Genomic DNA, 15711 nt, shown 5'->3' with positions numbered 1-15711 from the left:
AAATATGAAAGTTGACTGTTCTGTCGTTTTTGGGTTTCAAGTTGCTTTTGTATGTCATTTCCTTCGAACTTGATGCACAACTAAGTCACTTTAAGACCGGTTTCGTCTCTGATAGCATTCAGACGCATTTTGCATAATGATGTATTATTTCTTTTATTTCTAAACCAATGTGGAAATTTAGGTCATCGAAAAAAACCCACTGAACCTCATTAAAAATTCCTTTCCATTTTAATATGGTAATGAAACGCGCAGTTGCTACTTTTAGCGTACGTTCGCGTCAGGATGAAGTTTTAATAGACAATACAGAATGAGCTGTTCTGTTCACCACACCTTTTTTACCTTTTTACGAGGGAGTTGTTTGTATCGGTCGACTGAACAAAGAAAGGCTCCACTGAATACAAAGTTGTACGGGTTCTGACCCCAGCCTATGTAAACTCAAGGAGTTAGAATTCTTTGGGCCGAGGCTTTAATATTTACCGTGAGAAAGGACCCCAAAGAGAACGTCCCCTTTATCCACTGTTGTTCGTGTGCGTAGATAGGACGCCATATTTACACATCGGCCCAGTGACATGCGCAAGTGAGTGGATTTAAAATCCGAAGAAGTACCCACGTTCAACAACTTTTTAAACAGTTGCTAAAAAGTTACCCTCGCGGCAACACCCTTCCTCGCGGCTATTGGCTTTTCTTAAAGGACGTTCGTTGGTTTCACCTCTCGGGAAGAAAATGGCCAATAACACCCAGGAGGACGAAATCCAAGTGATCAATGGCGAGCAATCACAGGAGGCTCTATCCTATTATTACCTTGGGAAACGAATGCCATCCCACGCTCCCGCAGAAACTCTGGAATCTATCAAACGATATTTTGAAGTACGACCGGACGATATTTATATTGTAACCTATGTCCGATCAGGTAATGTATATGTTTTGAGACAACACCTTTACCACACACCACCAACAGGTGGGGCTTACTTTGGGTGTGGCTTTTCTAAATTGACTAAATTTCGTTTTTGAAGAAAAAAGTAAAAACGCCACTCTTTACTTTCACCTTCACCGAACAAAGGTCTTTTTTTCCCTTTCCTAATGTAAATTTGCGCCCGATCTTTGACCCACGCATTGAAGGGTGTCGTCAACATACCAAAATGTAATGAGTTAGTGGTTGGCATTATTAGTGAAAGTGTACGTCAACCATTGAGTGGTATAGCTTAGCCACAGGCACTCCTTAGCTGGGTAGTCTGCTAAGTAGATCGATTTTCGGATCGATCTATTGATCCCGTAGTCTATATGCCCGCCACGTGAGTATTTAGGTCGCAGTGGCGGGGATATCGACTGCGGGATCAATAGATCGATCCGAAAATCGATCTACTTAGCAGACTACCCAGCTAAGGAGTGCCTGTGAGTGGTATAGCTTAGCTGGAGAGAAAAACTGCAGATCGCCAAAAGTTATCCAAGTTTGGACTTTAAACAAATTGATAATTAAGTTTTTGTTTTCATACCACCTGTGTGACTTAATACAGGTGGCCGTGGATTGTTAAAAATGCCTCGGAGAGGTCGCCTGCTCTATCCTATATACTGTATGTAATGGGGTCATTATGTTACACTCCACATTCCGAAGTAGCTACTTCAATAACACTGCAAGCTTTCTTTGTGAAAATTATGTTCACTGAGGTCCGAGTACACAGGCGAGTGATTCATACTCTGTTATCCGTGCAAACAGTGCCATAATGTGTTGTCGAACTTTGTTCCTTCACGAGGTATTTTGGTTCTTAGCACGCCATCTGAACGAATGACCTATCACTAAAATTGCATAGTGTATTGATAATGTCTCGTCGTGTAAGTCTTGTTGATCAATAGCTTTCAGTAAAAGGGTTTCGTTCGGGAAGTTAGCGTTCATATTCAAATGTGACAAAATATTGGCTTCAAAATCATTACCGTAAAGAGTAATGTCGCGGTATGATACGCACGGTACCAGAAAACAAAACACCACAGCTATACAACTGTATATTGTTAGTTACTAAATATAGAAAGTAACGCGCTCTCATGAGGCTGCCATGACAGTTCTGAGACCTTTAATGGATGATCTTTGTGGAGTTCAGCAAAGTATTTGTTTATTAGATAGTTTTGTTTTTCTTGTGCTCGTTATTGCCAAAAGTCTGACAAAATTTCGGCCAAATATTTATTTTACTTTGTTCACAGTTAAACTTTTATGTCATTTGAACTGACATGAACGTACATCTTAAATAAATTTACGTACTGCATTTAATAATGGTCAGCTAAGCTTACCGTAATAGAGGACACCAGCTGTATCTTTTTACCTGTACGTGTCTGTATATCAAGTATATACAATATCTTGAATTATTCGGCATCAAACCTTAATATGTAAATACTCAATTTTCCATACTTGTTTGTTAACGCTCCATTGCTGTCATAATTCGATGTAAAGGCAGAATTTGCGTGCTGCCCCATAATAACTATGAGATAAAGTAATTCCTGGCCACGATGCTATTTCCTCTGTGCATAAAAAGACAATTTCAAAGCGTTTTGTATGTCATCTGTGACAGGTAGGACGCAGGTAACGAAGGAACTGAAAAAGAACTGACATTATGAGTTTGCTGATTTACTGTTCACATGAACGAATGTCTGTTCAAAAGAATTTTCATGCCTACTGCCAGCAAAACCAGATGAAAACTAGTTTTGCTATTTACGGACATACTTATAGAAAAAATTTATAGTAAAGGGCCAGTGCATGCCGACCTTAGATGATTTTTTCACTATTTTTGCTTTTTAATGTCAACTATAATTTCTTGTTCTCCTCCCAAAAGCATGTTGATATACGCAGTATTCAGCTTGTCATCTCAGCCTGATGTGTAAAATGTGCTGTTATTGTTGACAAGTGTTTTCAGGTCCGGACTAGAATTCAATAACAGTGCATTTTACACATATAGATACAGTGTTGACAAACTTAAAGTGGGTGTTCCAACATTCCTTTGGGAGTAGAACAAGAACTTGCAAATGGAATACAAAATAAAAATAATGACACAAAATCATCAAAACCTAGAGTTACTGGGCCTTTAAAGACTTTATTTGAGAGAACGGTGATAAAGTCACAACAACAAAATGAGCAAGAAATTCCCAATAATCCAAAATCAGCGCCCTTGACAACAAAAGGAGATCGCTGAAAAGCCACATAAAATCACTTGTAGATGCTTGGTTGGTGCTTTCTTTACCTTTTGTCTGAATGTCCTTGGAGTTTCCTGTCCATATGTCTGGACAGTGTTGTAAGGACATGAAGACCGTCTACATACAAAGGAATTCAAATAGAAGTAAATATGTTAAGCCAATCCCTACATCTAACTTTACTTGCTTTGCACGCCTATATGCGATTCCTTTGTATTGTAGAACGATTTGCTGTGACCTGATCCGTGTCAGTACAGACCATTCAATACCTGGGCATGTAGAATACAGGTGCCGTGGTCTCGCATAAATTTAAACCCCATCATCACAAAGCTAAAGAAAATAGGAGCGTTTAAAAACGCTGTCAGGATCAGCAACTTTCTCACAACCTTATGAATTTTTCAAAAATCAGCTGCCGGGTCTTAAGAGGGTCAGTGGCACGACAGCTGTTCGATAATGACTCGCACTTTTAGAAAAAAAAGGCTACAGACCATAACAGTAACTGTACAAACTTCAAAATTTGTTTGCTTTTCTCCGTTCTAGTTATTTTGATGTTTTAACGGTCAGCTGAATGATAAAAGTGCATGCTTCACGCATGATTTAAAATGAACTCTATGTGGAGTTGGAGAGCCCAGCGGTGCAAATTACCCGACCTTCCAAGATTTTAAGTGGTATATCATGATTCATCTACTTTTCATGGAAATGTCGATCATGTTTCATTGAATAATTATACAATGAACAGTGATATTAAAAGTCGACCTAAGAGCAATCCAAAATATTCACTAGTCTTCGCTGAGGTTTTGCCGAGAATGTGGCAAGTTGCTTGCTTTTGGTCTTTCAAATGCATCTACTGCGTATTAACAAAACAATAACGGCTTCCAAGAATAGCTTTGTAGCACTCCACACAAGACTGAATTCATGAAAGATTCAGTGTATAGAGATGGCGGAGACCATACCCGAGTAAATAGTACAGTCTGCCCTCCACATGGTCTCCTCCACATCTGTTCTGGTTATTTTTATCGATAAATGCAGATAGAAAGATACAAAGATGAATAAGCGATATTGCAGAGAAATGTTTCTGGATCTTATATTGTTGCCATTGGCAACGTCAAGGTGCTTCTTACCTCAAGACAAGAACATCTAAAAAGAGCGGGAAAATAATTCTCACTTCTGCTCTGGTGGATTTGTTTGTCTTTCCAGGTACCACAATGTTGGGTGAAATGGTGAACTCCATAAGTTCTATCGAAGACATAGACAGCTTGAGAAATAAATCATTGACGGAGAGAGTACCTTTTCTGGACACTGGTCCTGGAGCCGGTCTAGATAAGCCAACTTATGAGAGAATTGCTGCTTCACCATCTCCGAGAATAATATGTTCACATCTTCCATACGAATGGATGCCTGTACAATTCTATGACGTCATGCCAAAGGTGCGGGAGTAGATTAATTTTCCATTTAGAGCATAGGAAGCTTTTCCGGTATAATTCCTTTTATTCTATGTAAAGGGCAACTTGTTGTTCTGTGCCCCAAATCATGTTGAAATGCCCAGTCTTCAACTAATTACATTGCCTGAACATGTTTTAAGTCCAATGTTATCGTCAATAAATGAACTTCAGTTCGGATCAGAATTCATTTGTCAAGAATGATATGACATGTTGTAAGCTCACACGATGCATAGTGATTGCAACGATAACACTTCCTGCTTAATTTAACATACTCTAGGTTGGGGTAGAAGGCGAAAAATACCTAATTAGGCAACGAAAATAATGAAAATATCAAAATTTACAGCATCGCAAGTGATTGATTTATATTAATGAGGTTTTAGAGATATGATAGTTACAACATGCATAGGGTGCTTTTCACATAAGTGATAAATATTTGTGTTCCTTTTTATTGAGGGTGTAGCAAAAAATATAGTTATCCCACCGCCAGTTACGACAATTCTCAAGTAATTTTTGTACATGTCAGTTGGTCACTGAGTCTGAGTTATTCAATGTCTTCGTTTTCTTGTTCATGTAGACCATATATCTAGCTAGGGACCCACGAGACGTTGCAGTAGCATGCTGGCAATTCAGCAAGCAGTACAAGTATCTAGACACTATTGAGAAATGGGAGGACTATTTCGATATGTTCTGCTCTGGAGACGGTATGTAATTTTCCCTTCTATTGTTTACCTTCACTACATCTATTCTAGAAGACGTCTGTATAAACTTTCTTGCTGGTTTTCTTCCCCCTTTTCATACATTTCTTCTCCCTAAGTACGAACATGTTTCTCCTCACGTATTCTAAGTTGTGTACCTTGCCTCCTTGTGACCGCCCGAGGCGTTGTCTCCGCATTAAGCACATCGACGCAGCCAACCGTTGAGAATAAAAGACGAGGCAGTACTACAGCCAAACTTTCATTTTAATAGACCACTAAGTTTGGCTTCAGTTAGTCGTGACATTTTAGGGCAGTCGTTTCACAAGGATATCTGTGATCGGCGTTCGAATATTTTATATTTCTCTCTTTATGCACATCGAAAATGTCACGAATCAAATTGTACCAAACACTCCAGTGCCTATAGGGCCTAAAGAAATTCATAATAGAATATATGTGTGTGTCCATGTTTTAACGCTTCTCCGTGATTTTGTATGTAAAGGGCTGACCTAAAATGCCTTTGATTTTAATCTTTTGCTTTAAGTAGGGTTGTCTTATCTATGTACCGAAATCAATGACAGTATTTCTGTAAATTTTCGATCAATCCATATTATTATTTTGTCATGTTTCACAGTCATCTACGGTTCTTGGTTTAATCACGTGTTGGGCTGGTGGAACCGACGACATGACGACAACATGTTATTTTTGAAATTTGAAGACGTTTTGGCGGTAAGAAAGCTGCTGCAGACACACATACATTTATATGAACATTATAATTTCACATATACATATGTATACATATACATAGACATGTATATGTATACATGCGCACATCCATGCATTCACCATATATGCACGCACGTATACGGTGTCCATTGAATCCGATGCCAAGATTAGGCTGCATTCACAGACACCTCTGGAAGGGGAGGGGGCGGGAGAATCCAAAAAAAAAGAGAGTTCTCTGTTTGTTTTTCAAATGCCTCCCCCGTAGCAAACTCAAACGTGTTCAAAAAAACACAACGCTTATACAAAACGAGTAAAAACAGCAACACAGTGAGCAATGTTTCACTCGCAAGGTAAGACTCGATATTGGGTTGCAAGTATCACATGTTCTTTCCGTCGTAGACTACCTGAGAATTTAATGTCTTAAAAATACCATGTTCGTGCTAAATTGCTTAAAGTGAGTTGCTTCCCTGATGAAACGAACATGTTGGTGCCGTAGAGGACGTTTCCACTCTAGCAGCCGTATTGATTCCACCGGGTCAACTGACAGGGTTAGAAAACTTTTAAGTTCAAACGGCTGTAGAGAGCAGGGTTGGTCAAAAGTCGTAACATATTCGCATTAGATCTGGACTTGTGTGAGTTCTGTACACAATATAGTATACAGCATCTTCCGTAGTGTATATAAGTAACCTCAAATCTTAAGATAACTAGCCAAGCACTGACCTTTTTACTACTGGGCTACAAAAGGCCATCTCATGTCACCGGTTTCATCGTTAATTTACAAATTTATTAAGGCTCCGGATGACGTCGTTGAAACCATTGGAGACTTCCTCAAGGTAGAGCTATCTCCCGAAGACAAAGACAAAGTTCTTCAGCAGACATCGCTGCACATTGGCAAGTTGCAGGGAGGTAACTTATCGAAGACCACGACTTCCAACAGGTACCCTTTATTCAAGAGAGGTAAGGAAGTTGTAACTGATCGATTTGAGGAAAAGGATACGCTTCGGCGGCAGATTTTTCAATTCCAACAAATGTAACAGTTATTTATGGTCTATCGCTTCTGGGGATTTATTTTCATTCATTATTGCGAAAATAAATAGCCAGTCAATAATCTCTTTTGGTCAGGGCTTCCTTGCGCAAAGTTTAAAAACTTTCATATTCGAGGCACTTTCTAACTTCATTTGTGTAGTTCTGCCATGGACGGATGATGCTTTTAATATACACAACATATATAACAATGAATTAAGTACGTAATTGATATTCGTGTACTGTCATACCGTTTTAAGCCAAGAAATCTATCACCATTTCGCCTCCTGAGGTATCGTGGTAACAGCATTTTCCGAAACTTTTCGATAAAGCACATAGCATGTTCGGAATATCATCTATTATCTACAAAACGTTGCAAACTTAGTTACCGACGGGCTGAAGTAATTGACGTGCTGTTCCCTTCTTGTTGACGGTGAGGGCGCACACTAACGGTCATCCTATTTCTATGAGTTCTGTTTTTTTCTACTTTTCATCATCAGAACTCAAATTTCTACCCTACTTTACGGTACTGTAGTTTGAATTAAACTACTTCTTAAAACCTCGCATTTCGATCTCTTTCCAGGTAATGTTGGTGTGTGGAAGGACCATTTCACGGTAGCTCAAAACAGCTACTTCAATCAACTTTACTTCGACACCTTAAAGGGCACCGGCCTAGTTCTCGATTGAATTCAACTTGCCAAATATCGCCTTACCGACAAATATTAGCCGTACGATGGCTCTTCTCATAATTAAAGTATGTCTTGGTTACATTGGAGTTTACATAGGTTTATCATATACATAAAGGTAATTCCGTGTACTTTCATTTCAACATGTTATTATTTTCACTTTGGTGTATTTTTTCCAATACTGTACAGAAGGGACGTGACTCACAATCTGACGGAGAGCAGAATTTTCGCACAAAGAGATGAGAGATAAAATATCAGCATTATTGGAGTAAAATGATTCTGCCAGAAAAACATCAATTAAAAATTTTAATAATTGTTCGGAAGCAAAAGGGAATTTTTATGGTAGAAAACGTACTTTTATTGAGCTGTTCTTGAGGTACTCATCACGTATCCATCGAAAGCCGTTGATGGAAGCGACACATACAAGACTTCGCCCCGGTATTTGTACCCGAAATCTATACCCTTTTGTAATAACGGCCAGCGTAAAATTCGCCATAACACTAGCATTAAATAGAATAATGTCATGTCGCTGTTTTTTGTCTTTTTTGTCTCTCTTATTTATTTAATCGTAGGACAGTCATCTAAACGATAAGATTTTCGTAAAGTACACAAGACCCTGTAATAGCTTCGGGAGATATATTTGTGTTCTTTTCCCAATGATGATAGGCAGGACTGCATTTCGAGACACGTGTCACATGTAAAAAATATGTATCTTCTAATATGTGTATATATGTCATTTGACTGTAAAGGGAAGACACAGTGCATTTTAACAAAGTAGCAAGCGGTTATTCAAAGCGATAACTAAATGACTTTGTATCGGCACGTGTACTAGAAAGATGATATATTGTCTTTTCCAAAAGAGCAGCTTATCATTTACTGGAAAAATAAATAGATTTCAGTCAAGTTTCTGAGAATTTCACGTTGCAATTGACTTCTACTCTTAGGACGTTCACCATGAACGGCATCTTGGGTAAAAGTAAAAAAAGCTAACAATGTCTAACCTCCGTTTTTCAGATTATTTAATCTTGTTTCCTAACCTGTTGTTAGGATCACACTGTATGATATTTGTTACTTTTTTAATGAAAAAAAAATGTATCGTCTAATAAACTTCATATGTGACTGTAAAGTGAGAAGAAAGTGTCTTTTTTAAAATTTCGATAATAACACGATTGGAACTAATTTGGGATAATTGGATCTTCATATTTTTTCAAATTTTCACAAAAAAAAAATAAAAAAAAATAGATGCCCAATAGCTAAATGTTGCAATATTACAAATCACTCATAAAAACAAGTGTGTAACTTTAAAAATAGGAAATGAGGTTACATTTGAAGATTATATCGACATTACTTCACCATCGAATTATCCCAAATTAGTTCCGATCGTGTTAAGTTGTGTCTCTGACAATCAAATTGGAGTCGCGTTCTTTGATAAATTGTATCTTGGTGTTTCATTTCTTTTGCACTGATGCCACATGATCAGAAAACCGTTTCACCGTTGGTAAAGTTTTGTGTCACCGTCTTTAATAACAAGAGTGATAGCGCAAAGCCAAAAAAGAACAAAGACGTTCCACTTCTTCGTGATCTCGATATGGTTAATTTGATACCCCAGTGTTTTTTTCTGGGCTTCTATTATTCTATGTTAAATGAGATATATCACAATGACCAGTAGAATTCTAAATACGAATCTTAATAGTTTCATAGTTACATTGCAATCACATCTGATTCACTATTCATGCCAGAAGTTCAATCATCTTGGATATCGGAAGAAAAAAAATAAATGATGGAGTCCCCGCAAAAACAAAACAATCAATACATATCACAGTGGCAATTTTATCTGTCCGTCTTTTATTTTGCAATTGCTACTGGACGGGCATCAAATCTATCATTCTATAGTTTTGGCAATGCCAAACAATCTGTAGATGCAGAAAACATCTGGGGCCACAATGCTTGATAATCGGGTACATAATCAGTAATAATACATGTCAACGATTTGTCAGCCTCTCCTAATATCAACTGGACCATCCTAATTATCCCCACAACATCAACTGTTTCCTTCGAAACTTCAAACCACGGTCCTTTGGTGGAGGGACTGTGTTCAAACCACTCATCGATCCAGAGGTCTCGCTACACGTGCTCACGCTATGATTAGCGTAGTCACGTGGCACCCCGACAGTACTACAATATCTTTTCTTTCGTTGCTTTTCCACCGTTACCTATTAACAGTATATGCTCAAGCCTCTTTTGACGAAAGAGGTCAATAGCCATACTATTGAACCGTTGACACTGGGACACTTCAATCCAAAGATATAAAAATTACAACTCAAAGTCAAAGGTCAAGCCAGTTCCCATCATCTTTTCTTCGTACAAAGAGTCAAGGACATCATTCTGGGCGATGGTGAAGTAGCTCATCCAGTCTCCAACCTCACCTAATTTAAAACAAAGAAGAAACTAATGTAAGTTAGTGTTGCGTCTTCCATATTAATACGAATAATTATTTATCAGACACAGCCTTCAAACTTCCGTTAAAGGACAGCTAACCGTGGAGTAACACATTCCCTTCCGTCGTGTGTTTCAGTTCAACGTATCCAAGTTTGGGCGCTAGCAGCATCAGAGGGCGTGTTTACATTTATTTATCAGATGTTACGGTACCTATCACCCCCCCCCCCCCTAGTATCAGCTCAAAACAGTGGCAGAAAGGAGTCAGACGGAGTGACCTTGTTTACGTCACGGTCCGTCTTTACGCCTATTTTCCCAAATCGCACCTTTTCTGTGGAATGTTCCCTTTTCTTGGCTTATGTAGAGAGCGCCTAAGTGGTTTGACATTCGATTATCCTTCGTTCCGTCTAGTGTACAGTGTTCGACGCATGCATCTATCATTTCAACCGGGAGAGGCCGATCGTAGAACTCGGCAATGCGTTTCACCATCCTTCTATGGTCCTGTTACCGGAAAAGCAGCATATTGACACATTCGCTCCATTAGGACTTACCATCATGGTATTGTTCAATGCATAATATTATAAGTAATGAAACAACAGATAAACAAACTTAATTTCACGAGGGGTTGCAGTTACCTGTGTGATAATATCAAAACCATATTATTGTGCTGATAAGATAGAAGCCGACGAGTCTAGTGTTCTCACACTTGGCCAGAATCAGGTTATTAATCTTTTTGTCTTTGATCTGTTTGCTTACACAGTTAATGCGTTTAATTGATAATATTGATGACTGTGTAACTAGCCAAGGTGAATTTTACGATGTCACATACCGTTTTCACGTCTTCATATTTTACAAATAGAATGTTAGGATCATGTCTGTGTTCCCAGAACGCAAGATTGTGATCGAACCAGGATCCATAAGCCACTGGAGACAAGAATATGAAATTACCACTGACAGTGTTATAGGTCTTCCAAATACAGTCCACAGGGAACTAAGCATTACCTTTCGGACATTTCTGATGTTATTGTTGTTGTTGTTGTGTTTGTGGTATTAATGGGCGATGTTTTGTCATGTTATTGTATTTAGTAGTTGTTTGTCTGCTTCATATTGAACTTGTTAATGTGATGTAAGGATAATTCAAGTTTAAAATTGACATCTTTTGACCAATGGTTTTGACAGCAAATATAAAACTTCATATGAAATCCGAATATTGTATGCTTATTCAGTGAAATAATGAAAAAAGCTATGTTATATAACCGACTCTTCTGTCATTGGCGAAAACTGCAACAAGGCATTAAGGACAGCTATTAAGTAATAAAACCACAGTGATTTTTATGAGGGCCCTGGCAGTTAAAATTTAAATGTACTCGATGTTTTCACGTGACTCCTATGTAGGTCAGCGTAAATGGACGTATCAACAATACTAGACTGACTCGGCTGATACTGCTCAACAGATGTAATTTATGAGACAGTGTAAATAAAATTTGATGATATATTTTTGAAAGAAAAATACAGATGGACGCTGACACTGGGAGTTTGAAGTTTTACAAAGGGACGGAACTGCAAAGGAGAATGGCAAACGTGAACAATTAATTTAAACCATGGAAATAAAAGATAAGGTGACGAAGCTATAGTTGTGGATGTGTTGATCATGTGATGGCAATAACTATACTGAGTAAACGATTTAATAAAGAATATCTTACCGTCGCCTTCGACAAATTTCTTTAAGAAATCGGCAAATGTTTCCCTCGTACCGAAGAAGTGATTTATCTTTGTGAAATGCCAACACGAGACAGCAGTGTCCTTTGGATTGCGAGCGACGTAAAGCGTCTGAAAACATTAAAATCCTATACAGTAAAAAGAATACTAGTTCTATCTAGGAATGACAGTTTTATATGCCTGTGTTTATTAGTGCTTTATTTGATAAATTCAGTTCGCGTCGTTTCGATATCAGTTGTCGCCCCAAACCCCGAGTATAGGCACATTTGAAATGAACTTTCACACGTCAAATAAATGCTAGACATTTAAAAGTAGAACTATTTATTGCAGAGAAAACAAATTGTACGTTCCATTCAGTAAAAGTGATATATCTCAGTAAGGTTCTTAAAGCTATTGATAGCTTTTGCCATTTAAGGTAGCATTCTCTCATAGAGTACACATGTTTTAAAAATCCTCAAATTTGTTGTACTGTGAACGAACGTATTTTTTTGGAAATGAAAGAAGATGTTTATGACGTATGATCACGATTTTATCTCTCAGAAAATCAAGAGTGCACATTTTTAAAGGTAGGATTACCATCGTTTTAAGTATGAATGAATTAAAAAAAATGGCCTTTAATATTGAATGTAATATTAGCTTGCTTTGATTTTATATAATAATGATCACACTGACATATACGCTTCACTTTTACAGAATAGAACTTAATTACTCTCGAAAAAACAAGGCAAGATTACTTTTTGAGTTGCTTACTATTCTAAGCAAATTCCTCCGTTTCGGATATGTGTTCAGTGTCAAATATTCACATAAACACCAAAAATATTAAACAACGATAACACTAGGTCTGTTCTCACACACAAACTCACACCTTACGATAAAATAAGATCGTGGGTTGTCTGAGGTGAGATTCACTGTATAGTACTTTTGGCGCCATCTCTTGTTTTAATTATATACCTTTGGTTTCTTCGTGTGCCATTGCTGTGGCATCAACTCATAGGGCAAGTGCGTGCGAATGAGACGGGGCACGTCATATGACATAGCGTCTATGCGTTTGTAGGACGCCGACTGTTGACCTAGAGGGCCTAATTCCAGGTAGGGTACCCTTTCGGATAGACGTTTGCTCTTCACTTTCGCCAGGTCCCCGCCTTCCATGATGACTGAAGTAACTTCTTGACCCCATGTCGTTCCTGAGAGAACAGTAAACCACGAAAATAGGTGTCCGGGTTCGCTTGGCTCAAAATTCAAAATGATATTCGAGCGAATTACTTGCAGGCCATCATCAGAGATCGTCTCCGACAAGAATGAATTATCACCCACTCTTAATGAGGAAAGTATCAACCCAGTCGAGTCAGGTACAGAGCACACTCATGTTGTTGCACATTGTCTGACACTTACAAAAGAGTTTCCCTGCGCTTCGTTCTTGCGGCTGGATGTGACAGAACTTACTAGCAATTATCATAAATCAGACTTTTGGCAGAATACCACAATCATGTTTAACATTGAGGGCATAGAAGACAAAACTTTGCAATGATTTGAGGATATTGATTGTCAGATAATTTATGTTCACTTCTTTTTATGCCCCATGTTAAAAATGAAACAACAATCTTTTGCAGTAAATGTAGAAACTTACGGCAACTGTTTCAACGTGAATGGATAGACTCCCTCAAAAAAAAAAAGAAAAAAAAAAAAAAAAAAAAAAAAAAAAAAAGAGGACAAAGAAAAAAAAAGGAAAAAAAGAAAAAGAAAAACGTAAAAAAAGGAAAAATCGTATCATAGTAGTACATTCGCCGAAAATAAAGAACCAATGACAAATATTTTTCTCGAACTAATGTATATCATCAATACAAAATAAACTTTATGCAGGCGGTTTATGTCGAAGGTGACCCCAGAAAGGTCAATAAATGCAGAGTATCACTTATGAAGAAAGATGACTTTGCCCATACAGTAAGTGTTTTTGAAAACTGTTGACTCTTTTAGTTTATGATTGAAACAGCAAGATTCTCGCATATAAGTTGGAATGGACAGTTTGAAAGTCTCCCTGATTTCACCTATTGCTGCAACCGGTTAGACCTCCTTAATGTTATACCATACCCTCATTTCACTGTTGATAACTAAATAAATAGATAAATGTAAATGAATCAAATAAAATATTTAAATAAATATAATTTTTGTCGTGTCAGCCTTAGTCTGTTTTTTATAAGTTAGTAAATTACAGTGCGTTTCACCTAGGTACCGCAACTCAGAGTATGAGACGGACACATTTCACCTACAACACAAACGATTAGCTCGGGTATCACGGACACATTTGAAAGTCACTGACTCATTGATTAATTACAGTAAACCAGCATGGGGCAGCCGCTCTGTCTAGACTGAGAGATACACTTGATCTACAATGTGTGGCTTTTTAGTTAGTTTCTGTTGAGAATACCTTCACCTCTTGAACATTTAGCTGAAATTGTAAAAGAAACAGTGACATTGTAGATCAAGTTTAGTCAACTGTTTATCTCTCAGTCCAGACAGCGGCTGCCCCATGCTGGTTTACTGTAATTAATCGACGAGTCGGTGGCTTTGAAATGTGTCCGTGATACCAAAGCTTATCGTACGTTTTGTACCTGGATTGTGTCCGTCTCATACGCTGAGTTGCGGTACCAAGGTGAAACGCACTGTAAATGTAGTTTTTTTATTTATCCGCTTTATAATTTACCCCTTACTGCACAACAGATTTGGTTATTAAAGAGACAAAGTCGTTGGTTTTGATCTTTTTTAATGAATTTTGTTTGATATGGAAAGGAGATTTGATGTTTGGCATTTTTAAACACTGAAACACTGGCCAGCTGTGCATAACCTCAACTCTGCTTGCAGCGAGCCATGGTTATACATGTAAACGTTCAGTGAAACATTTTGCAGTCTGTACTGAAAAATCACGTTCCGCGCACATCTGTCATCATGTAGGACTGAACATACACTGTTACAAAAATTTGGACTTCATTCAATATTTGTAATGAAATCTTAATTGGTGGCACCTTTCAGATAGACAAGGATAGTAGCTTTTCCTTATATTGAGGCAATGTTCATTTGTCACAGGCAAGGCGGAAAAGGAAAATTCCATTTTGTCTTGAGGTCACAAGTCATCTGTTTGGATTCACTTTTGCAGTAATGTACCGTCGTCATTTTGTACCCTTAGTGACTTTATGCATGTATTCCAAGTTTCTTTATATCACAAAAGTCAAAAAAGCGCGACCTTGTCTCTTTGATACTGCGTACCTGACTGCACGTATACATGTATCGCGAAGTGATGCTTGGATATGTCAACTGAATGACCTAGTAAAGTACAACCGTCTCAGGTAGCCCATATTTATTAGAAAATAGTTACGAACCTGCTTTAGGATAGCTGACCACCCAAATATCGTCATCTCGGACTTCCATTACTCCGACAGCGTCCAGAGTACTAGCTGGCGCGAGCGCTGGCATACGAGTTCCCTTGTAGAAATGATCAGGTGGTGGGGTTTTAGCCATTGTGAGACATAAGCTTATGGTAACGCCAGTGTGTGAAAATAAGTAGCTTTCTGCCTACGTGCCAACAGCGTTCTTTAGCAAAAAGTACGGTCTGCGGTGTTGTTGAAGATATATCACTACCTGTCGCATTTTACCTCAAAAGGTTTCGTCGTCATAACACCTTACCAGAAAGATTTCCCTGTGGATGATCGGGATTTGTTCGGAACACGCATCGGGAACAGGGACACAGAACTCGCAGACTTTAAACGTTGATCGTACCAGTTCAACGAACTTTGCAGAGCCAACAACATAGCTGATAGC

At 38.2% G+C, this 15711-nt stretch overlaps 2 protein-coding genes across 2 annotated transcripts; one reads left to right on the top strand and one right to left on the bottom strand.

Moving 5' to 3' along the window:
• Positions 1-406: 406 nt before the first annotated feature.
• On the top strand, positions 407-8869 carry LOC139121772 (sulfotransferase 1B1-like). The gene is made up of 6 exons (XM_070686915.1): positions 407-910; positions 4372-4601; positions 5191-5317; positions 5943-6037; positions 6826-6991; positions 7641-8869. Exons 1-6 carry the CDS (start codon positions 724-726, stop codon positions 7742-7744), a joined length of 909 nt encoding a protein of 302 aa, XP_070543016.1. The 5' UTR covers positions 407-723; the 3' UTR covers positions 7745-8869.
• A 461-nt stretch (positions 8870-9330) lies between these two features.
• Positions 9331-15667, bottom strand: LOC139121773 (sulfotransferase 1B1-like). The gene is made up of 6 exons (XM_070686916.1): positions 15273-15667; positions 12850-13082; positions 11883-12009; positions 11009-11103; positions 10506-10680; positions 9331-10169 (listed from the first exon to the last, which is right to left on the bottom strand). The coding sequence occupies exons 1-6, from the start codon at positions 15409-15411 to the stop codon at positions 10057-10059; spliced, it is 882 nt and encodes a 293-aa protein (XP_070543017.1). The 5' UTR covers positions 15412-15667; the 3' UTR covers positions 9331-10056.
• Between the last annotated feature and the right edge of the window lie 44 nt (positions 15668-15711).

This window comes from Ptychodera flava, chromosome 21 (assembly GCF_041260155.1).
Source record: "Ptychodera flava strain L36383 chromosome 21, AS_Pfla_20210202, whole genome shotgun sequence".
In the NCBI taxonomy this organism is placed as follows: domain Eukaryota; kingdom Metazoa; phylum Hemichordata; class Enteropneusta; family Ptychoderidae; genus Ptychodera; species Ptychodera flava.
Note: the sequence above shows the minus strand (reverse complement) of the source record. Positions and strands in the feature narration are given on the sequence as shown.

Bases quoted from the DNA above. Each gene is read 5' to 3' on its own strand.
- LOC139121772 (XM_070686915.1), top strand. From the start codon at position 724: ATGGCCAATAACACCCAGGAGGACGAAATCCAAGTGATCAATGGCGAG. The intron at 5,318-5,942 runs GTATGTAATTTT...CATGTTTCACAG, and splicing joins TATGTTCTGCTCTGGAGACG to TCATCTACGGTTCTTGGTTT. The intron at 6,038-6,825 runs GTAAGAAAGCTG...AAATTTATTAAG, and splicing joins AATTTGAAGACGTTTTGGCG to GCTCCGGATGACGTCGTTGA.
- LOC139121773 (XM_070686916.1), bottom strand. From the start codon at position 15,411: ATGGCTAAAACCCCACCACCTGATCATTTCTACAAGGGAACTCGTATG. The intron at 13,083-15,272 runs GTTCGTAACTAT...CTGTTCTCTCAG, and splicing joins GGTCAGCTATCCTAAAGCAG to GAACGACATGGGGTCAAGAA. The intron at 11,104-11,882 runs GTAAGATATTCT...TCTTGTCTCCAG, and splicing joins GAAATTTGTCGAAGGCGACG to TGGCTTATGGATCCTGGTTC.